The sequence below is a fragment of the Amblyomma americanum genome, chromosome 2 (assembly GCF_052857255.1).
Source record: "Amblyomma americanum isolate KBUSLIRL-KWMA chromosome 2, ASM5285725v1, whole genome shotgun sequence".
NCBI classification, from domain to species: Eukaryota; Metazoa; Arthropoda; class Arachnida; order Ixodida; family Ixodidae; genus Amblyomma; species Amblyomma americanum.
Window position 1 is genome coordinate 6772975 of NC_135498.1, and position 24508 is coordinate 6797482.

Here is a 24508-nt window from a genome sequence, read left to right on the forward strand (position 1 = left end):
AGTTCTCGAGGCCGTGCTGCCCTCCAGCGATGCTTTCCAAAGTTGCACCAGACGCCCGTCGAAGCGCCAAAAAGGAACAATTCACAAGATAGTTTACAGACCTTTTCGCAGATAGTTCGGGCGGTGGTTGCCATGCAGAACGCTGGGCTGCTGTAGCTGCGGAAGCAGCGAAATTGAAGAGAACTGAGCCTAGAGACTCGCGCACGCTGTTCACACAGTTCAGAAGCCACGTGTGTATAATGCAGGTGCATGTGAATGTCTGTATTTCATACTTCCGTGGAGACACTTGCTGAAATATTTACTTCCAGTAAATATACTTCCGAAGGCAGCGAAGCTCACGAGGTATCCAAAAACACAGGAAATTGATTAAATTTTCTCACAAGCGACCACCAAATAAAGTGCTTGTAGAGTCATGCACCATGCACATAACCTCTGCATCGACCCACTTCGCGAGGATGTACGGTACTTGCAACACGCATTGCGGTGTAGTGAAAAGTGCATGCATGCGAATAAGATGCATATATGCTTTTAAGACCTCGACCATACAAGAAGCTTGGGAGAACGCAAGCATTATCTTAATTCATAAGAAATGAGACGCCAAGGACTTGAAAAATGCATACAAGGTATTTACTAAAGTAATAGCTGGTAGATTCAGGGCAACCTTTGACTTTAATCTGCCAGATGATCAGGCAGGCTTTCATAAAGGATATTCCACACTAGATCATATTCGCACTATCAATCAGGTGATAGACAAATGCGCGGAATATAACCAACCCCTATATTTAGCCTTCATTGATTACGAGAAAGCATTCCACTCAGTGGAAAGCTCAGCAGTCATATAGGCATTGCGGAATCAGGGTGTAGAACAGCCGTATGTCAAAATACTGGAAGATATATATATATATATATATATATATATATATATATATATATATATATATATATATATATATATATATATATATATATATATATATATATATATATATATATATATATATATATATATATATATATATATATATATATATATATATATATATAGCACCTGCACAGCTACCATAGTCCTCCTTAAAGTATGCTGTAAAGTTCCAATAAGGAAGGGCTTCAGGCAAGGAGACACGATCTCGCCAATGCTATTCACCACCTGTTTACAGGAGGTATTCCGAGGCATGAATTGGGAACAGTTGGGAATAAGAGTTAATGCAGAATGCCTAAATAATCTGCGATTCGCTGATGACATTGCCTTTTTGCTGAGTCACTCACGAGATGAACTGCAAAGCATGATTGATGATTTAGACAGGCAGAGCAGAACGGTGGGTCTAAAAATTAACACGCGGAAGACCAAAGTAATGTTCAACAGTCTAGCAAGGAAACAACAGTTCACAATTGGAACCGAGGTGCTGGAAGTGGTAAAGGAATACGTCTATTTAGGGCAGGTAGTAACAGCTGATCCGGATCATGAGAGGGAAATAACTAGAAGGATAAGAATGAGGTGGAGCGCATATGGCAGGTTCTCTCAGATCATGAATAGCCGTTTACCAATATCCTTAAAGAGAAAAGTGTACAACAGCTGTATCTTAAGGTGGGTTCAGATGAGCGGACGGGATCGCGGACGGTCCGCGCGGTTATCGTGACACGTGACCACGCATTCGCGAGTCGGTCCGGACGTCGAGCATTCACACGAATGCAGCGGACAATCCGCGCGTTCTCTCTCACTCAGCGGGCTTGCTCTGCTGCGCGGCTCTGTTTGCTTGCCTCCCTGGCCGCTCTAAATTTGTTACGTTCATTTCGAAACGTCGGGCGCTTATTTCCAAACAGCGCCTTCAAGACTCCTGCGTAGAGAATCGTAACAAAGTAAAATGCATCGTAAGGGCAAATTTGAAAGCACACTTATTTCGAAGGTTTCAGTACAAGAAACTAAAACATTTCTTACCGACTGTGTACGGGGCCGACTCATGATGTCGTACATCCATTTCCGTGGTGATCTTTTGCGACAACCTATTCCTTAGTGCCACGTTGAGGTGGTCAGCGTGTTCAATATTCCATATAGGTTGGCAGCTCTCAACGCGCGCTAAAAACGTGACGGGCGCTTCGTGACTGAACGCCTTCTTTCCAACTTCACTCGTATTAGCAGAAACGGCAAAAAAAAGCGGGCACTCACGGAGGGCTGACCAGCTCAGACACGCAGTAAAGACGCAGTGCAGCAAATGCGTAGTGAACAACGCATTAAACGAAACACGAAAGGGGGGCACACAATGCTGCACTCGCGATGCAAACACGGCGAAAAGCGCGCCAAAACGAAAGGCGCCAGCATCGAGCAGAGCCGACGTCATTCCGGATAGCTAGCCAGACGAGCGCTCGAGCCAACGTCGACGGAACTAGAAGCAAAAAAGAGCAAGAACAATCCCGGTCCGCCACCAAGCCCGCGGACTGAAAAAGGCGCCCGGACCATCCACGATCCTGTCTGCTCGCCTGAACCCACCTTTACCGGTACTCACCTACGGGGCAGAAACGTGGAGGCTAACGAAAAGGGTTCAGCTTAAGTAAAGGACAACGCAGCGAGCCATGGAAAGAAAAATGATAGGAGTAACGTTAAGAGACCGGAAGCGGGCAGAGCGGGTGAGGGAACAAACGCGGGTTAATGATTGATAATCCGGGCCGGGAACGTTTCCCGGCCACGAGTGAAAGACAACACGCCAGTCGAGGGCATACCACGCACTGACTAGCCGAGTCATGCGTGCCTTTTTATTGACCGACGCAGTGGCGCCCTCCAGTGATCAATAACGTCACATCCCTCCCGCCCCAAGTTAAAACAAACAAAACAAACAATTATAAGGTGATTAAGTGTAACAATGACAGCACTTGAGTTATGGGGAGTAGCGCTGTACAGGCCGACGATCCCTGGTGCCTCGTCGGGGAGGCGTGGTGACAGGTGTTTGTCGAGGGGACGCTGTACCTTCTGCAACCTTTGGCTGCCTTGGTTCCTCAGTTGATACCCCTGGACAGGAGATTTCGGAACTCTCATCTCTGGATATGTCGGGACTGGGCCCACGAACGTTAGGGTCCGTGACTGTGCTGGACGGTGGGTTATGCTCAACCTGGGATAGTGGGTTCGCCTGCCGGAGATGATCATGTTGGCGCGTCCAACGTCGTCCGTCTGTCAGTTGGAGGTCCGATGAAAACGCTCCCGGGCTGTGACTACAGCCGGCACCCATGCAGGCCCTGGCCGGAAGTTTCTGGCGAATACCTGATCCCCAAGCAGTCCCTGAATCCGAGGTTTCGTTCGCTGGTCGCATCTGATCTTCTTGAGCTGTTTTTGCTGTACGATAACCCTTAGATCCGGTCGGAGAAGGTCCGTTGCAGTCATTTTTTGTCCCAGCAGTAGCTCTGTGGGACTGCATCCCGTGACTTCATGTGGTGTCGATAAGCCAGTAAGAAGCGTGCAATTTGTGCCCGAAGGTACCCAGGACCAGCCTTCTGCAACTTCTGCTTTACGGTCTGAACTGCACGTTCTGCAGCGCCATTAGACGCTGGATGGTACGGCGGTACCAGCATACGTCGCACCCCATTCTTCTTCAGGAATGTTGCATACAGGTCACTAATAAACGCTGGACCATTGTCGGACGCCACAATGTCGGGTAACACCTGGCTCGCGAACATGACTCTCAAGCACGCAATGGTGGCCTCTGCAGATGGCGATGAAACTGGGAACACCTCAATCCATTTAGAAAATGAATCCACTGCAATGAAAAAATAAGTTTTCCTGTATGGCCCCGCATAGTCCACATGAAGTTTTGACCAGGGTCTGTCCGGGGACGGCCAGGGCATGACGGGTATTGGCCGTGATGCTCGCTGCTGCTCCTGGCACGTTGAGCACCCCTGGACGGCAGCAACGATATCGTCATCCATTGCAGGCCACCATACGTGGCTCCGCAGGAGAGCAGGACTCTGGGACAGGTCTGACTGCTGCGAGCAAACTTAGTAGTGGCTTCTGGTCAGTGACGGCTTCGAACGGACGACCCCACAAGTACTGTCTGAACTTTGTGACCCCAAACACGAGCGCTAACGCTTCCTTGTCCAACTGGCTGTAGTTCTTTTCTGCAGCCGCCAGACTTCGAGACGCAAAAGCAATGGGACGCTCTTCCCCCGACGTCTCGCGCTGTGCCAAGACGGCCCCCAGCCCGTAAGGTGAGGCATCTGTGATCAGGACAGTCGGCCTTGCAGGGTCAAAATGTGCTAAAACTCTGGCGGACGTAAGCAGCTCTTTGCTTTTCCGGAAGGCTTGCTCCTCTTCAGACATCCAGCACCACCGGGCCCCTGCCCCCAACAAGCGGTTCAGAGGTGCAACACACTAGACAGGTTTGGCATGAACTGTCTATTAAAGTTGATCAGCCCAAGTAGCTCTGTAGCTCCTTCACATTCCGAGGCACTGGGGCTGCCAGCACGGCTTCGGTCTTGGTTGGGTTCGGTTGAAGACCGGCTGCATTGATGACGTGTCCTAGATACTCCACCTTAGGTACCAGGATCTCGCATTTAGAAAGCTTCAGCCGCAGCCTGGCTCTCCTCAGTCGCTCCGTGACTCGGCACACATTAGCCCAATGGTCGCTGTCGTTGGCGCCGCTCACCATTATATCGTCAAAGTATACCGTGACATGGTCAAGATTGTGCACAAGGTTCTCCATCTCGCGTTGAAACAAAGCCGGGGCTGACGACACTCGAAACGGAAGTCGGCTGAACTGGTACAAGCATTTCGGGGTGTTGAGAGTCTTCGTGCAGCTTAACCTGTTGGTATGCATCTCTCAGGTCGAGATTTGTAAACTTAGCGCCCCCGTAAGCCTTGCAAACAGCTCCTCGATGCGAGGGATTGGGAATGACTCCAACACCGTCACTGGGTTGACTGTCATATTGATGTCGCCGCACAGGCGAACGCGGCAATCCCGCTTTACTGCGGGAACGATGGGCGCGGCCCATTCGGACGTCTTTACAGGGCGGGTGACTCCCTCACGCTCCATCCTCTGCAACTCCTCGGCAACTCTGTCTCGTAGCGCGAACGGGACGACCCGCGATTTAAAAAATCTTGGCTTAGCACCCTCTTGAACGGTAATTTGGGCAGTCACGCCGTCAAGGGTGCCCAGTCCCTCCGAGAATACCTCATGGAATCGACTCACAACTTCTTCCATGGACGTCACCGCATTGACTGTTTCTGGTTTGCCGATTCCGAGCTGAAATTCTTTCATCCAACTTCTTCCGACAGTGTTGGGCATGGGCCGTTCACAACGAACAAAGGCAGTACACATTAGATCTCACCGAGCTCCACGGTTGCCACGAACTTGCCTACCACCGGCTTCGTGTCGCCGGAAAATCGTCCGAGCTGTACCTCCGATGTCTCCAGTCTCGCCGAGGGAAACAACTGCGTAAACTTCCTTTCGCTGATAGTTGACACACTGGCGCCGGTGTCAAGCTCCAGGTCCAACGTCACCCCATTGATGGAAACTTCAACACGCATTGGCTCTGGCCCGGCCGCTTGAAGCGTCCATAGGTCGTACGCTCCCTCCTTCTCCGGCCTGTATTCCGTCGATGCCAGCTCATCGTCCAGGTTGTGTACAGGTTTCGGTCCATTCCGGAACCTCGCCTTTGCAGTCTGTGACCGGCATACTCTGGCTAGATGACCTCTCTGCTCACACTTGAAGCAAACGCTGCTCATGTGACGGCATTGGGGTGCCCTATGATTCTCCCCACAGTGGAAACAAGACCCACTTGCCTGCTGCTTGGTTTTCACAACACTCTCAGACTCCTCGGATTGTACTACCGTCGCTTGAGGTAGCTGAGTACATAATGCACGGGAATCTTTCCGTGAAGCCACCATGGCAATGACGGTATTCTTTGCGGTCTCAAACTCCAAATCTGCCGTTTCCAGCAGCCGAGTCTGCATTGTGACATCGTTGATGCCGCTCACGATTTGGTCCCGCAGCATCCGCTCTCGAAACGATCGCGAACTTGCAGTCATCGGCAAGCTTCTTTAGTGATGCGATGAAGTCGCTAACTGACTATCCGTCCCGCCGGTGTCGAGAAAAAATCTTGAAACTTGCCACAACCTCCGATACCTTTGACGAGTAGTGCTTATTCTGAGCGTCGAAAATTGCAGCCAAGGTGGTGTCGGCAGGCTTCGTAGGGGCTAACAGGCTCCGCAGCAGCGAGTACGTTTCTGATCCACAGCACGTCAGAAATACAGCAGTCTTCTTCGCTTCAGCGATGTCTTTCGCTGCGAAGTACAGTTCCACTTGTTCACGATACTCGGTCCAATCCGACGTACCCACGTCGAATGGTTCCAGCTTCCCGACAACAGACATGCCTATACAGGGGGTGGATAACGTAGATGTGACCGTGGTTTATCGTTCGTCGCAACATTTCTCGGCCACGAGTGAAAGACAACACGCCAGTGGAGGGCATACCACGCACTGACTAGCCCAGTCATGCGTGCCTTTTATGCGAAGCATAATAGGGACACTACTTAGCTCAACCATAGCCCAGCCTGGCGCGGCCGCGACCACCAAGACTAACTCCCGCTCCTCCCGCCAGGGGCGCTGCAGCCGAGCACGTGGTCTGACGTCACGCCAGCTGTGGAGAAACGGGGCTCAACTCGCGCGGTCGCCGCGCAGCCGCGACCACCAAGGCTAACTCCCGCTCCTCCAGGAGATTGCTAAACAACGAAGAGACTAGCCTGACTTACGGGCAGGCGATACCGAATCCCTTTCACAAATCTATTATGCTTCGCATCCTAGGCTTAACCTTAGCTAAGCCAGACTTTTTTTTTTATTGACCGACGAGGTGGTGCCCTCTAGTGAGCAATAACGTCACATGACATACTAGTCGAAATCAAGAGGAAGAAATTGGCTTGGGCAGGGCATACGATGCGAAGGCAAGATAACCGCTGGTCCTTAAGGGTAATGGAGTGGATTCTAAGAGAAGGTAAGCGTAGCAGGAGGCGTCAGAAGGTTAGGTGGGCGGATGAGAATAAAAAGTTCGGGGGCGTAGGGTGGGCGCAGCTGGCAAAGGACAGGGTTAATTGGAAATACATGGGAGGGGCCTTTGCCCTGCAGTGGGTGTTGTCAGGCTGATGATGGTGATGATGATGCTTTTAAGACCGGATGACCGTCATCGAAGTCACTCTGAAATGCACTAGCGTGAAAATCAATCATTCTGAAGCGTCTGCATCACCCTCACCGCTTTTCTTTTGCGATGTCATCGCGATGCTTCCAATTTGTTGAAGTTCTTTCATTGATACTGTCGCACGCGACACGACACGGAACCTCACAACAATCCAGTTGAATATTACCATTTGTAGCGAAGTGATGCATATATACAGTCAAGCTCCGCTATAACGAAACGTTTTGTAACAAAATAATAAATACAAAGAAGGAATAGCCATTCGCTTTGAATGCTCCCATAGAAGCTCATGCATTTGATATGTCGCTTTTACAAAGTGACATTTTCCCGCAACGGGATGTAACGAACCTCCTGATATGCCGATTTGCAACGATGCCAATACTTGAGTACTGATTCAAATTTAACTGGCAAACTGAAATCACTGCTCTGTCGAGCAGTGCACCAAACACGAGTATACTTCTGCTGCCTCAAGCGGGGACTTCATGAAGAGCTTGTCTGAGCAATTCGTTAGCTTCGGCGCGTGGTTTGACGCAGGCGCTCCCTTCGCCGAAGATTTGGTGCACGGTGGCGGTGCGCACGGCCCGCTTCGCCTCGGTAGAGTCGCCAATGTCATTGCAGTTCCCCCGTTCTTTAATCTCCTCGCTGCACACGTCACACTGCGAGCGCGTTCTGGTTCTCTGGTCCCATGTGCAGTTTAGTTTCTGTTTGCGCAACGTCTCCACATAGTTAAACCATTTTGCAATGTGCTTGGTGTACTTGGCGGTATGCAGTTCCCGCGGCGGAAAACAAAAGCGGAAAACAATTTCCTTCGACTTCAAGGCGGCCGTCATCAAAGCCTTCGGTCTGGCGTATGCATTCTTCACAGAATTTTCACGTCTCACGGCCAAGTGTTGTGATCCGCGGGCTCTTGAGCTTTGCGGCTTACTGGCGACGAAATCGCCGTCGTGCGCCTTCTTTTACACATCGGCTTCAGCACCTAGAAATCAGACCTAAAAGTCCTGAATAAGCATCTCAACATTATTGCTCCAAGACCCATTTTCTAGGTTCTGAAGCCCACGTGGGGCCGCGGACATGAGCGCGCGTTGGCGAGGCTAGCCATATTCGGTTCGTGGCGGGAGCTCGATGCGCGTGTTGAGGGGTCCCTCAATGCACATCGGCGGCATACTAAACGGCGGTTCTATGCGGAAGGTACGGCCCTTAGCATGCGACAAGTACAACCGAGGTCGCGTACCGTTACAACGAAGCAGAAGCTATAACGAAGAAATCATCGGATACCTTCGAGTTCATTATAACCAGGTTCAACTGAAATATGCCCAACTTTTGCGGTCAGCGAAAACGTTTTTGGGAACGGCAACATATCCACTTGTTTCCTAACCTGAGTTTCGTGCATTTTATCCTGCTCTTAAGTTTGCTCACGTGCAGTGGGTAGCGGAGACAGATGGACGGACGGACGGACGGACGGACGGACGGACGGACAGACAGACAGACAGACAGACAGACAGACAGACAGACAGACAGACAGACAGACAGACAGACGGACGGACGGACGGACGGACGGACGGACGGACGGACGGACAGACAGACAGACAGACAGACAGACAGACAGACAGACAGACAGACAGACAGACAGACAGACAGACAGACAGACAGACAGACAGACAGAAGGACGGACGGACGGACGGACGGACGGGTAAGCGAAAAAGCAAACGAGCGGGCGGGCAGACAGGCAGGCAGGCAGGCAACGGCTAAATGCCGGAAATGACCACTATAAGTGTTAGCGCACTAAAAACAACCGCATGCCGCTGGTGGGATCCGAACCCACGACCCAATGTAACGCTTGTCGATGTTCAGCCTGTTACTTTTTCCTGCTGCCTATTTACGGGCTCAAAATAGTCGCTCGGCTTTGACAATTGTGTGAAGGATGATCATCCATTTTTTTTGCTTCAACACTTAACTTGGATGAGGAGGAGGAGGAGGAGGAGGAGGAGGAGGAGGAGGAGGAGGAGGAGGAAAACTTTAATAAAGAAGAGGGCTTAGGCGCGGGTTGGGGTGACGTTCCCCTCCCCGCGGTGGGCTCCTCTTCTAGGCCGGACGCCAGGTGGTCGACCGGCGATGTCGTTCGGCGACCTCTTCGGCCCGCTCCGTGACTCGGATTTGAACCTCCGGGTCAGAGCTGAGCAGCGCGGCCTCCCACTGCGATTGGGTAGAGAGCTGCAGACTGTTCGACGGCTTGTCTTGATTACATGAGTATAGGATGTGTGGTGTGTGTGCCTTATGGTGTCTACAGAGAGAACAGACGGGGTTAAACTGCTCTGGGAACCATATGGAGTACATGTCCGTATTAAAGAAAGTGTCTGTTTGGAGCTGCCGCCAACTGACCTGTGCTTTACTTAGAGATCTATGTGGTTCTGGGAAGATTTGTCTTTCTTGAAGTGGGTAGTAATTTCTTTGTAGGTCGTCCCTCGCTCCTTGGCCGACCTGAGCTCGGGGTAGCGCACCTCCCGGTTAACTACGAATCCTCGGGCAAATTGGTGCGCCGCCTCGTTCCCAGGATGGCCCGAATTGGCGGGGACCCAGATCAATGTGATCTGGCGGGTATTGGAGATTTTTTGTAATAATTTGGTGGCTGAGGAGTGGGCCCTTCCTTTGGCAAAATTTCGAATAGCGGTTTTAGAGTCGCTGATGATGTATTTGGCAGTGGTGGAGGTAATGGCTAAAGATATGGCAGCTTCTCTGGCCTCCCCCGGAAATGTTTTTTTATCGATTGTCGCCGATTCGAGGGGAGAACCTCGATGATCGACAACTGCCAGGGAAAAGGCGTATCTGTCCGCATGTTCTTCCAGCTCCACATGCGCCGTGTCTTTCTGAACTGGAAATCTTTCGTGAAGTTTTTCTGTCCTAGCCTTTCTTCTGTCCGTATTGTAGAGTGGATGCATGTTTTGTTTTTGGGCAGATGGTGGACTATTAAGTGTTCGTGCACGTGTCTTGGAATTGGCAAAATGTGTGTACGGATTCCTTCATATTGTATCCCTGCCTTTTTTGGGATGAAACGTCCCGTTTCAGTGCCTGATAGTCTTTCGTATTGTGTGGTAAGGTGCGCTTCCATCATTTCCGCTAAGGTGTTATGAATTCCTAACTGTAGTAGTTTTTCATTTGGGGTATGACGGGGGAGGTTGAGCACAATTTTGTAGGATTGCCTAATTAGATCATCCAGGTCGTCTCTTTCTCTCACTGAGGGTGACATATGATGTAGAGTAGATGACTCTGCTAAGAACGAAGGCTTGGATTAGTTTCCTGGTCTCGGCTTCTTTGACTCATCCTCGCCTATTCGCGATGCGTCTGATGAGGAGGGAGATTTGGTTGACGGTGTTTCTCAGTTTCTTAATTAGTGTGTCGTTTTCTTGGTTTGACTGTATCAGCATTCCCAATATTCTTAGTGTTTCCACTTCTTGGATGGCTGCTCCTTCCGCGTAGATTTTGATCAACTTGGAAAATTACTCGGGGTACATGTGTTCAAAATGCGCGCCAACCAAGGACAATCCATTTCAGTCGAGCAGAATGTTTATAACACCGGTTTAACGAAAAAAAAAAAACCAAAACACATCAAGTTTCGAAAGTAAGTTAAAATTCTTTAAAGTTTTAAAGATGAATACGAGGTTGTATGTTTGGCGTTTAGTGTGCTAAAATAATAAATGCTGTCAAGATTAGTGCCGAAGAGACGACATGCTCGTAACACTGGATGAGCACAACTGGAAAACGTTCTCGTCGTACGCATTTTTGTGAAATAACTATAAAAGATATGAAATAGCTTGAATACTCGAGTTTATTATGAGTATTGAAGGTGTTTTAAAGGATCTTATCACAAAAGTTACCACCGGTTCTTTCTCAACATCTTTCAATGCGCTTATCGAAGTGAGCAAGCATTGTAGGAAGGACACCGCAACTGTCTCGAAATTCTGCTCTCTAGGAGGCATTTCGGCGCTTCTTAGACTTGTGGAAAAGCCAAAATACTCGGACATCTGCCTGAGCATCCTTGCCAACTGCTGTTTGGATGATAAAGCACGCGAACAGGTATGAATTAACCGCAGTGGCCAGCCTCTTGAGGCCGCGGTTACGGTTTCTAAGTTGTATCCTTCTATACCCTTTCTTTAAAAGGTCATAAAATACGACGGCTGTCGAAGTATCGGTAAGATTAATTTTCTGTTTACCTCGTTTGTCCAGCGCAAATCTTACACAAGATGCATATTCTTTCAGCGAGAATCCTGTCATGCATCGAAAAAGAAAGTGTCCGAAACCGGGCTTGCCGAGGGCTAGCCAATATAGGGATGACGAGCCGGGGGGCCAATGAAGTTTATCGCTGCAAAGCCGTTGAGCATATAGTCACATTCCTGACATCACCTATATCCTGCGAGGGCCAAGTTACGGCGCTGCGAGCCGTGAGGTAAGTGTTTTTAGGGCAGCATTCGCATGTAGTTTCGGTTCTGCTGTTCCTCGCGTATGGGTGCACAGAAAAGTGATGCGTGGTTGCGCGGTGTGTTGAATATTTCCAGAATTCTTGGAAATTCTCCGGAATGTCGTGATGAGTTGATCAGCTATAAAGCACCTGCCGCTGCCGCGAAATTCCTGCCAACCGAGTCTCTTCAGAAACCTGCCCTTCAAGCACTTGCATCATTAACGCAGTCGTGTAGCTTGGAATGCGCTTTACAGGTAGGCAAATAATCCTGTTTTTAACCATCATGCTCTCCATGTGACGTGTAAAAAATGATCAAAGCTGAGGTTAAATGATTCCCGTTTAAAACCTGAACTGCATACTCCTTAATTGCGTTTGATACCGTGTACGCCTGGTGTAGCATCTCACACCCGTCTGGCTGTTTTCTTTTTGTGAGGTTTCATTCAACCAGTGCACACTGCTGCGATGATTTCCTTGGGATGTAGTAAGATGGCTGCAGACACGAATGACCGTCTTTGCGTCATCTCGAATTAGACCTTTGTAAACTGTATAATTGTATATTTTGCATGAGCACCAGTGCAGCTCACTGGTAAAATGTTCTTTCACCCTCTGTGTAGTGTACCAAATGTTGCTTTGTTGCTAGAGGCAGGCATGATTGTTTTGTTCCCAATTAGATCTTACATGGAGGTGGAGTTAGGTACATGGTGAATTTCATCGACTACCAGGTTTTGTCAGGAACCTTGCCTAGCTTTTTTCATTGTAAACAAATAACGCTGTGGTGCTGTGTGTAGCACTGTACTGTACTGGGGGAGGTTTTTGGCTTCTGTCCAGAGAGGTGTCATAGCTATGCTTTGTGACGGCCTTGTGTACCAGCAGTAAGGACTCGCTGTGGAGGATGTGATTCCATTTTTCTCATTTGAATGAGGCCGGTGTCAGCACTAAATGGAGCTGGGGGCAAGAGTCACTTCTGTGCATTTTAGTGCAGAGAAGCCAGCCGTGTAAAACGATGAATATCTGTTGTATGGGCAACAATAATAGAACACAGTGCAAATGTCATAGTGGTTTCATGTACGTGTATTGATCATTTGCTGTTAACAGCCCATGAGCCAAGGAAGGCAGTTATCTTTTCTGTGCACTTCATTTTATTCATATTATCACAGCTGTTGCAAATGGTTGTCTTTGTATATCGTCTTATTGTTGTGTGCAGCCTTTTGTCCTATCCACCGAACTTGATTCAAAATATTATATTCACCTGTTTCTCCCTCTGTGGAGGCTTGCATGTGTGCGTTTGTGGAGCTCTGTATTCATAATTTAAATATGCAGTCTCATCTGTGAATGCTTGTCATGCCTTTCCTGTTCTGTTTGTTACATCTTGTTTAAACTGCTGACAAAACTCTTTTCAGCTCTCCAAGACACAATAAGCAAACACAGAATATTTTTAGAATCTTTAATGCACTTGGTGGCCTATGCCTACCCCAAGTGTGACCGTGGTTACTGTCAGCATATCAATGCCTTTGTTGGTGTGTTTGCACACACACCCGTAATGATATGTTTATGATTTGTGTATGCCAGCAAGTCTCCAAGTGCACTGTTCCGTATTCACATTAAGCAAGCTGCAATGAGCTGTGGTCATCACAGAGCCTGTCACTGCAGTTTTTTGAATGGCACTCATTCATCCTGGATACATTGCTCTGAGCCAGACACAGTGATATTTTGCATTTGTCTTAGTGAGCAGTTTGCATGTGCAGTTGACACAAGAACATAATACACTGGACACGAGTACCCAATCTACATGTTCAAGTTATGTTTACAGAGAGTGCAGCTTTTTCCAAACAGTTAGTGAAAATTTGGTAATTGCACTTGTTATGATTAAGGTGTAAACAAAAATTATATTATGCCAGCAGTAATAGTAGGTACAGTCTTTATATGAGTGAATGCAGTAATTACCACATGTTACCACCCACATTGTTCTGTAACAATGAAGGAATGATGCCTGTGTATGTGGGGATTAAAGAAGACATTAGTTGGTATGTGGTTCTCTATAATTTTGTCCAGTTTTTTGTCTTTTACTCTGTTTGCACAAAATGTTTAGGTTCGTTTGACATCCATCCAAAGTACTTGAAATGCAGTCAGGACGTACGGGGGATTACTGTCAATAATGTTGACTCATTGTTGACCGACTCTGTGCTGGTGTGCAGCAGTGTTGTCTGTGTTTTCCACTTTGTTTATTGCATGTAATTACCAATAAAGACGTGACAGTATTTCTACTCTTGTAATGCTCTGTAATTTAAATCTTAAATGTTGTCCCAGGTGAAAGATGCTGAGGGTTTCAAGTCCTTAGTAAAGCTTCTGCAATCTTCAGACGTTGCAGTGCTGGAGTCTGCTTTAGCAGCACTTGTCAACCTTTCGGTCGTGGGGGACATGCGCGCTGATCTTGGCGCCGCTCAGGTTGTGGCTGCTCTGGTCAAGCTACTTGGTGACTACAAACTCTCCAAACCAAGTGAGCGTTCAGTCTTTTTACATTTCCACATCCCTTTCAGTGCGACAGATTAAATCGACTGCCTTTTGTGCATTAAAGGCAGATCCCCCAATTCCACTGAGGGCAACAGTTTGGATCTACAGGGGTGCATAAAATTTTCTTCCAAGTTGAGGCACCTGAATCCACTTGTGCAGGGACTGCAGCGGTGGCCTAGTGGTTGAGCATCCGCCTCGCATGCGGGAGGTGCGGGGTTCGATCCCCAGTGCCGCCAGGTACCCACCGGTGGTACAATGGGTACAAGCTTTCCCCTGGTCTGGTGCTCGGCTTCTTTAGGGTGAAATGCTTGGGAAATGGGTCTTTGCCCCACCTTGAGAAATGGAAAATACCTTGTGTCATGGCGCTCTGTGGCTTTAGATGCCCTTGCACCATAAAAATCCGTAATCATCATCATCATCACTTGTGCAGGGGAGCAGCATGTCCCAGAACCAAGCGCAATCAGTTGCACTATGCCTTTGATGGCCTGTCAACTCGTGAGGATGACAAGCACCAAGTGAGGGTAGCTTGTGCATTTTAAAAAGGTCCTTCATATCTAAAATGCTTCAGGTACTGGTGTGTAGGTTTTCCGCCAACAGTAAATTTAGTGGCAGTAGAAAATGCAAATGTTGGGTGAAATTTTTGTTGTGTTATGACATAGACAATCAAGGCCTTTAATGACCAGAAAACATGAAATTTGCAGAAGTACGTGACAAGGAACAAATAATAAAGTCTGCCGCACAAACAAAATGAGCATAACAAATCGATACATCGTTCAACTATTAGACGCCACTTTGCTTCATGTAAGTTATAATAAAAATATCATGCGTCTTTTAAATGTGAACATTCACTCAAAGAGTGCAAAGCAAAAGCGAAACAACTCCAGAAGTAAAAATTTTCTTTTCCTGGCCTTGAGGGCTGCAAAACTGCTGATCACTTGATCAAAATCAGTGTTGTTTGCCAGTTCACTTTCAATCAATAGTAACCACAGGTAATTTTTGTTTTGTAATTAATTAATAGTTTAATTATCTAAATGCATAAATATTGACTTTAGACAACAAATTACATTTGAAAAGTTGTCGAGCACCTTCAGAAGCCCCCATTCCATCATTTACGATAAGAAATCCTCACGTGTCACTTTTTTTCCCAGCTCCAAAGAAAGCCCGCGAAACACAAAAATAAACCATGTGACTAACACATTTGCGTACCACGATCGTGCTGCTCTCAAACGTGGTTTGAGCAAACGAAATCACTTGCAGCCTTGATTCGACGGCCCCGCAGCTGCGGCAGGCCGATATGTTGGCGGCGGCAACTCATACCGTCATGTATGCCAACTGGCTGATGCAGACGAGAGACCACCGCCAACATACCGGCCTGCCGCTGCTGCGGGGCCGTCGAGTCAAGGCTGCAGGTGATTTCATTTGCTCAAACCACGTTTGAGAGCAGCACGATCGTGGCACGCAAATGTGTTGGTCACATGGCTTATTTTTGTATTTCGTGGGTTTTCTTTGGAGCTGGGAAAAAAAAGACACACGTGAGGGTTTCTTATCGTAAATGATGGAATGGGGGTTTCTGAAGGTGCTCGACAACTTTTCAAATGTAATTTGTTGTCTAAAGTCAGTATTTATTCATTTAGATGATTAAACTTAATTAAACTGTTAATTTCTAAACAAAAAATTGCCTGTGGTGTGCGAGATGGCTGCCAGCAATAGGCAACTGGTTTCACTCGCCTGTCTGTAATAATTTATTTTTTAATTCTTGGCTCAAGTTAGCTGGGACACCCAGTATATGTAGCTGCAGGCCTAGTGAAAAGATGGGAAGGGACTCTACAAAATCCCACTCCATTTTAAATGCAGTGGTGGGACTGCTGCGCCATTTGCGCCAGCCCGAGCCATTCCATTAAACTTGCTACATGTGGCTACACATAGGCAGTTTTTGATGTTATTGTGCCAAGGCTGCCCCAAATTGCTATTGCAGCAACCAATAATACCACGGGCATTGGCATCCCATGCTTTTTTGCGTTATCACAGAATAATTCTTGGCATTCCTTCAAACACCTTTATCTCTGCCCATCTGCACCCTTCCGAGTGCTGCACCCCCGCACCTCCCTCGTGGCACCACTGATACTCTAGCACCACTGTGCTTAAGTGACTGGTGATTAATGCATTCCAGCTGGCAGAGCAAGTGTAGCATTAAGACGACCAGTAAGGTGTTCTACTAACGGTTTTGATGATGATTATGGATTTTTATGGCGCAATGGCATCTATGGCCAAAGAGCACCATGACACAAGGTATTTTTGACTTCTCAAGGTGGGGTCAAAGACCCATTTTCCAAGCATTTTATCCTAAAGAAGCCGAGCACCAGACCAGGGGAAAGCTTGTACCCATTGTATCACCGGTGGGTAACCAGCGGCACTGGGGATCGAACCCCGCACCTCCTGCATGCGAGGCGGATGCTCAACCACTCGGCCACCGCTGCGGTCTGACAAACGGTTTTGAAAGGCACATTTGCCCACAAAGCTCATTGGCTGCTTTCAGGTGTGTTTTAAAAGTGCAGGAAAGTGGTTCATTTCTCGTCACTTGTAGTGCTGCTTGGTCACAGTTGTAGCACTTGGGAGGAACTTTATGAACTTTATGTGCTATTTCCTGTGCTGATGAGACCATCAATGTGACCTGAAGGTTACATTTTATCAGAAGCACCTGACTTTGCTCTTTTGCCTTTTCTGGTAGTGTCCAAGTGCCTCACAAATGTCAGTTTGTCAAGAGCTACTCTTCATGAAAGATGGCAAAAATGGTAATTTTTACACTGGCTAGGTTTCCTGCTCATGAGCTTTCGTGATTGAGGGGTGAAGATGTGGGCAGCTCTCTTTAGACCATATTAATATTCTCACAAGGTGTACCCTAAAAATAAACCAGACATGCAGTGCAGCATTTTGCCATGGGCCTAGTCTATGTCGCTTCTTATTTGGAACTCTACTCTTTTTTTTTTACTTGCTTTCTCCCTTTTCCTCCAGGTTATGGAACGGTTTTTTCAACTCTGTGCCGCTACAGCCAGGACTGCATCAACCGATTTCGGATCCAGGATTCTGGTGGTCTTCCTCTGCTTGTGCAAACCCTTGCTGACAAGAGCAAGAAGGAGCTGTGGTCCTGTGCTGTCCGTGCCATTCTGCAGTACCGCTACCATGCTGAAGGCCTTGCAGTGCTTTGGAGCTTGGACCTTGCTCCCGTTCTTCTGGTACACATCAGGGACTACACAGAAACGCACAAGAAGGACCAGCATGCAGTAGGAAAGTCTGAATTGGTGAGCAAAACAGCAGCCAGTCCAGATGATACAAATGCATCAGAGACTTTAGAAGACAGTGACGATGGTAGCGATAGTGGGGAACGCAGAGAAACAATCTTACATGGTAGCTCTTCTGAAAAGACGTCCAGTGCTAGAAAAGTTGGTGTTATGAATAAGGAACAAGCGGATGCAACTACTGGGAAAAGTACTAGTAAACATGGCGCCACGGTGCAAATTTTTGTGGCGAATATTGAAGATGCTGAATCTGTGGACCAGGAGGGCAAAAATGAATGGGATGCATCTGAAACCAAGAGCACGGTTACAGATTATAATGACATTGTTGAGCAAGGTGCTCTGAATGAAGACGCAGGTTTGGAACTAAGTAGCTTCCAGGTTGCCAAGAACACTTTTTGCATACACAGTCCGAGTTACAGAGAGATCCAGAGCCAAAACTTTGAACCAGAGAGTGAGGGCTGCGGTGACGGGGGCTACCAGAGTATGCCAGTTTCACCTGACCAAGTCAAGCGTCCACTGTCACCAATGTTGGGAGCCCACAGCCCGCAGTCAACCGATAGTGGCTTGTGGTCGCCGTGCAGTTCTCCGCGTTGTGAATCACCGGTGAATGTGTCCTCTCCTGAACCTTTTTGCAGCTTCTCTCCAGTCTGTTCCGAAAGTGACAGCGATACAGAGGAGCCCGTTCCGTCTTGCATTAAAAATATGGTGGAATCAGTATGTCAGAACATTCCAAAGAGGACAGAGTTTATTAAGAGAAAACGCTCTTCAGTGTGCGAGGACCAAAGGAAGCCATCTTCAGGCACAGCAACAGGCTCAGATGCTCGTCCGCTGCACAGTGCGAAGCGACGCTGCCATCGCCGGGTCCTCTCTGAATCTGTAGGTCCTGTTGCCTACAAGGACCCACAAGAGATGCTGCTGGATGGGATGCTCAAAATACTGACATTCTTCACTGTGCAGAAAACGCCAGAGCACAAGCTGGGAGCCACTGGTCTCTTTGATGGACTGATGTGCTATATACAGCAAGTTCCAAACCCATTACCAAGAGCTGGCCATATTGTGAAGGGGATAACGTCTGACCTGCATTCATTCGAAGACATAGTGTGCAAAGGAGAGGTTCTGAAGCTGGTGGAGAGCATGATGCCATGTGGTTTGGTGGGATGTGAGCACTGCCGACAGTTTCGGGACCTTGGCAAGCATTGGCTGTCTAATCTGACCTGCACAGCCGAGTCGGGCTATGGCAGTGGTGTGTTGGCTCACTGCTTGCTGACATCGGGCAAAGAGCTTCAGAACTGCTGCTGCCTCACCATACCCCACATCGTCCAGTAAGTGCCTGTTATACAGCTTTCTTTGAGCATCGTAATGTGTGCAGTGGTTCAGTACGTCAGCACATTATGGTACAGATATGCAAAGTATGTGCACAGTAGGCATTTCAGTGGAAGCACTATATGCTAAGATGCTCCAGCAGTCCCAATTCCTCTCTGCACAATTGGTACACCGCAGTATATTCAATACTACCAGAGTGCCAAGCATGCATTGAATATCAGAACGCTGAACAGTCTTACAGGGCCTGGCTCAGGGTGGTACATCCTTCACCTGAAACAACTCCTACTTCTTTAATGATTGGATAATTCCCCCATACCAAGCTTCAAAAAGTTCTACAGTTATACTCAGTGGTGCAGGTCCTTGCAGTATATTGTCTTACATATGAAGGCACCAGTGGTCATTGACATCAATGACCTAAGGATACACCACCTTGTGCCAAAAATGTGGTTCACGCCTTAGTTGTTTGATGAAAGTATTTTTCTTTGTCCGACTTCCCACATATTCTTGGTTACTGTTTGACAAGAAATTACTACACGTGAAGATGGCGAAAACATTAATTTGTGTTCACAATGCAGTGGTTTTGCTGCTGCATACGAGCAGCTCCTCATGCGTAGCTGAGTGCCAGTCACTGTAGCATAGTGCCTTCCCAACAGCGTACGGCTTTCTTTTTGCACTGGGGCCATCATTGGCACACATGCACGCACACTTACACGCTTGTTTGTGAGAGGGCAAAACGTCGAGCTTCTAATCTCTTTAATATGATGCAAGCATTAGGGTGAAAATATACCAAATAAATTTCCCTTTGAACCAACCGCAATAGAGCTTCCTCCTGAAGAGAGCAAGTTTTAGCACCTTTCCAGTCATGCACGAAAGTTGTTTGGCAAAGCTATTTTGTATTTTGGCTCCAAGCTGTTGTGATAGTAGTGAAATGCCCCAACAGCCTTATCCTTTTTCCATAACTTGACAAAGTTAGAATTGGGCAAAAACTCGTCTTCTTAGGGACAGTTATTTTTTTTTGTTATTTTTGGTCAGCATCTGCATTTTCATGTTTCATCGACAACCCTTTCATTTCACGTATAAAATTCCCATGGTTTAATTTTTGACCACCTTAAAGCATAACAGGCACACTACCAGTCTTACACGGATTTGACCATTCTGCTTAGGCGTGTTTGCTTGCTGCACATGTAGACATGCAGCATTTCTTCGAGTCCCTGTCTGGGAAGCCTGGTTCCCTGGGTTCTACCGTACTGAAAAAAAAATTTTTGTTGGCTTGAACTCTTGCAGTGATAAGTCCATTCTGCGTCAGCTGCTGTTGGACTGCTCTGCGCTGGACGTTTTGCTGGACCTCCTGGAAGGTTACAGCAACGGTGCGAAGGAAGGTGGCCTCCGCCAAGTGGTAGACAGCCTCGCAACCCTCTGCACATCAATATCAGAAAAACCCAGCACATGCGTCGCTGCTTCTCAGAGTACTGCTAGTGCAGGCAATGCACGTTGTTGCCTTGAAGCATTCACTATGGATGTGCAGATACAAGTTGACGACGGAAGCATAGTCAGAGGAAACAGGCTTAGGCTAAGCGAAGCCAACGACTACTTCAAGGCGATGCTGGACGGTCATTTCATCGAGAAGAATCAGAAAGTTGTCATGTTCCGCAGTGCACACCGAAAACCGCTCAGCATTGTGATCCACTTCTTGCATGGATGCGACTTTCAGACGTGCGTATTCATGAGCAGCGAACTGTCGGTGAGTGTGCAGCTGGACGTGCTGGGATTGTGCGACCTCATGCTTCTGCCCAACCTGCAGAAGGAAACAGAGATCAGGGCGAAACAGAACCTGAAGCTGGAGAGCATCTGTGATGTGTACAGCAGGGCGCTGGAACTTGGGATGGTGGGTTTCCGCAAAGCTGCTCTGTGGTTTGTACTGACGGAGAAACTTGACTCTGAGCGTAGATGCAAGTGCTTATGTGAGTTAGTGGCAGGAAAGCATGGAGGCCAGGTCCTGGATGATATTTCCAGCCTGGTACGTCAGAACCTGCATGACAATACAGCTGCCATGCCCTGAACTTGTTTCCTTTTGACGTGTGTAAACTTGTGTGCATAAGCTTGTCAGATGCATGGAATGTAAAAAGTCATATGAATGCAGAGAAAAACCAAGTTTTAAATGACATTCTTTTTCTTTATCCTACAGTGTGCATGTGATGAATTGTCCCCTGAAGACAAGTGCAATGTTTCACTCAACCTGTTAAGCGTACCAATACATTTATAGTCATAAGCAAGAGCAGAGTGTGTGGTAGATGTACATAGCTGGTTCCTGGTGGAAGCATTTGTGGTAGCAGTGTATGGAGGAGTGCATTAGTGCAGGAGTGCATGTATGAAAACTTCCAGTGCCTCGGAACCCAATCCCTAACGTATGTCACTGCTTTTGCTCCTCAATGCCAACTCTCTTGAGGCATCCTGTCATGGGCACGAGCATTGGTGTCTGTGCAGTAATACAAAGCAACCCTGTGGGTGTTTTCTGCTGCCACGATCAGTGCAGTGTGCTCAGCAACTGTGACATGTAATTGGTGTTTTGATTCCCATCTTTTATCAGCAGCAGTTGGCGCAACCTTCACTCCAAGTTTAGCCGAAGGGGGTAACAGTGATTCTGAATAAGCGATTTCTTGCCTTTCAATAGTTTTTCTCACTACTTACCCAAAGCACGCCACCTTCAGCGATATCAATGCAAAAAATGTTCCTAACTGAAAACTCCCTCATTCACCTGCTGACCTAGGACTGCTGCTGCCCAGATAGACCTAAGCAGTATGGCACACAGGCCAGGGAATTTGAAGCACTCTTATCTGGATGCTGTATCTGTGTTTGAGAGCGACAGCTGTACGAATGTCATTCAGGAAGACGCAGAGTCTGTGCATGCCACACCCCCCACCACCTCATGACTGCCTACTGCACTTAGCTACTCCAAAACTGTCAATGCTGCTCCCCTGCACCACATGGTCACCACAAGGCTTAGCGACCAGTGACGCATGGTCATGCATGATGCACAGCCTATCCTATGCCGCTACCCTCCCACACTCCTACCAAGAGTTTTTAAATACACTAACAAGCAGGAGTATTTTGCGCCACCTCAATTTCTTCCCTCTCCGTTGCGCCTGCTTCCCTTGCTGCACCTGTCACGAGCGACTGTGTCTCACGCTGTGCGCAGCTCACACTTACCTTACACCCCTACCCTTACACAGCATTTCCCCACACCCTGTAACTGGTTAGTGCACTAGGGTACTGTATGAGTCTCTGCAAAAGACAATCACAAAGGCTTATCCTTGGTGGTAGTGCGAATGTAATGGCACCAGTGCTGCAGACATCCCACCTCCTACCATTCCCCCTACCACTAACCAACTCAGCTGTCATAGCAATTCGCATTACCACAAATGAAAATGTTTGCCCACTTTTTATTTCTATGTTTCATCATCAGGCTTCATAAGACGCTTTGAGCAGGTTTTTTATGCTTTCCTTCTGTGCTTTGCACCCTAGTCTAAATCCACTCCCTCCTGTGTATGCATTTCTTGTACTCCTGAGGCCATCATGTAGACTGAGCAAATGTTGAGCTTCCCTCTCAGTATGAACCAAATGAACAAACTCCTGGGTTGAGCGTGAGGAAATTTAGCATTTGTTTTACTGTGATTGCAGTTATTAAAATGAACAGAAAATAAAGTGTCCTGGCCTGTGTCATTTAGGTATAATGGGATTAAAACCAATCAAAAGTAAAAAAAAATTGCATAGCACAAAATACAAAGAAAAATAAGAAAAGAATTGTAGATAATGGGAGGTCAGAACAGGTAAGGGTGATGGGACTTAAAGGGAACAGCTAAGAAAAATATGTGCAGTAGAGAATGATAACTATTCTTCATGGGCTGGCTATTGAAACAATTATATATAGGAGATACTGTGGACCTGCTTAATGTTACCTCAGGCAGCCCACATGTTTTTCTTGGTATAACAGATAATGGAAATTTAAATCCCTTCTCCACCACTCCTTTCAAGACCTACACGGCCCACTTGGACATTTGCATAGGCCATCAGATGAACGTGTTATTTTGGAGTTTTGTGTTATGACATATACTACGCTGACACCATTTTTCAGAACCAAGGAAGTCCTTCATACAACAAGTTGCCATACAAACGCCTCTGCCAGTGTTCTTTGTCTTTTCTGTTTTGTTTTACACTGCCATGCATACACCAGTTCAAGTGAACAGTGTGTCGAGACTGTGTGTTGCCAACTGTCTGAAAGTGAGTGTGTGATTATGATGCCTTTCAAAGCTGAAAGTGTCCTCTAGACCAAACTTAAGAATATGCTTGCTTTTTCCTTCACCTGTCTTCATTCACAAAAACATTTCTCAGTGCTCATTTGAATGTGAATGGGCTCATGCAAACTCTCAAGGAGTCCCTTCGAGCGGTGCATTTGTGACAGCATTCAACACGACTTGCACACACTGTTGCCAACTGCCTCTACACACTAAGCTGTTAGGTGGCCTGTTACATGTTGGACAAACATGGAAGAAATTGCCTTAGCCCATTTTGAGTAACTGACCTAGGAAATGGCACTGAGGAAGCGGAACACATGTGCGTTAGAAGTGAGGTGTTGACAAAGTTATGGCTGGCCTTCCATATGACATGGTTAAGCGCGCTTTGCTCATCAGGCCCAAAAACACATTTATCAAGAACATGAGGCTGCTAAATGAACATTGCGAACATTGCGAGATTGTTTTTATGTGACGAAGGTGCAGTTCTCATAGATTGAGCTTGAACCCAAAACTGATTGATTCACTGAAGGCGTTGTGTGCAGGATTTCTGAAAGCATTTTGGAGTGATTACTAGGCTGCCTCGCATTATTCTTCCGATTTGTGCTTGTTGTATGACCTGTTTACTCTTAGTGCTTGCGTGCTCTTGTACAACCCCATAGCAACATGATAGCGTTAAAGGCCTCGTTCCCCAGAAAATGCGGTGTCAGCGTTACGAGTGAAAAATCATGAGCTTAACTCTGGCAGGTGGTGCCCACACAGCAACCCAGGAGGCAGGTGGGCCACCTAGGTCATCTCACCTTGTGGAGTCATCACAACCTGCCCACTGAATAGTGAACAAACTGCCCATCGTGGCAGTTAAAGGATTATAGACACATAATTTTATTGCGTGTTTTCTTCTTTGAAATGATGCGTTAGAAATTAGTATACTTGGATTACTGCACGGTATTTGCCTACGACTGCTAAATAATTTATAATTGAATTTCTTCTCTCGTGCTGTTTCGGTTTTGTCAACCGAACGATAGTTGCGACGTGCAGTTGGTGTTTAGGTCACATGCTGCACTAGAAAAACACTAATATAATTGCAGATACATAGTTTTAATTCACTACAACATTTAAACCAGCCTCTCTCAAGACCTGGAATGACAAGAAATGACTTATCAGCAATTATACATCAGATTTTTCATTCCTCACGAGACCTAAGCATCGACTACACGTCACAGCCCATCATTAAGCAGTTGAAACCGAAACTGAAACAGCATAAAAAAAATTCAATTAAAAATTATTTAGTGGTCGCAGACGAATACCACGGGGTGCTTAATGTATACCATTGCTTAACACATCGTTTGAAAGAAAAAAACACGCAACTAAAGATTTGGTGTCTATAGCCCTTTAAATTAATGATTGGTCGCTCGAGAAGAGCAACCTGGGCCACACAAGGCCCACCGCCGGGAGAATCACCCGTT

General features: G+C 47.2%; 3 protein-coding genes across 4 annotated transcripts in view; 1 reads left to right on the forward strand and 2 right to left on the reverse strand.

Annotated features, from left to right (window-relative positions):
* The window catches only part of LOC144120483 (uncharacterized), a 95741-nt gene extending 93488 nt beyond the window's left edge, over positions 1-2253 (reverse strand). Inside the window, exon 1 of the mRNA XM_077652915.1 lies at positions 2165-2253. The gene's annotated coding sequence lies outside the window, so the exon portion shown is untranslated. The remainder of the gene's footprint in view (positions 1-2164) is intronic.
* Positions 2254-5299: 3046 nt separating this feature from the next.
* LOC144119512 (uncharacterized) lies at positions 5300-6010 on the reverse strand. Its single transcript, XM_077652101.1, has one exon. It carries the CDS (start codon positions 6008-6010, stop codon positions 5300-5302), a length of 711 nt encoding a protein of 236 aa, XP_077508227.1.
* A 4877-nt stretch (positions 6011-10887) lies between these two features.
* Rnb (BTB/POZ domain-containing protein Rnb) lies at positions 10888-22728 on the forward strand. Of its 2 annotated transcripts, XM_077652923.1 has the most exons (7): positions 10888-11241; positions 11326-11356; positions 11425-11611; positions 11721-11877; positions 13931-14120; positions 17147-18752; positions 20038-22728. In XM_077652923.1, exons 1-7 carry the CDS (start codon positions 10999-11001, stop codon positions 20810-20812), a joined length of 3189 nt encoding a protein of 1062 aa, XP_077509049.1. In that variant the 5' UTR covers positions 10888-10998; the 3' UTR covers positions 20813-22728. The 2 variants fall into 2 exon arrangements, with proteins under 2 accessions (XP_077509049.1, XP_077509050.1); XM_077652924.1 differs by lacking the exon at positions 11326-11356 and having other exon boundaries at positions 10891-11241.
* The last annotated feature ends 1780 nt before the right edge of the window (positions 22729-24508 follow it).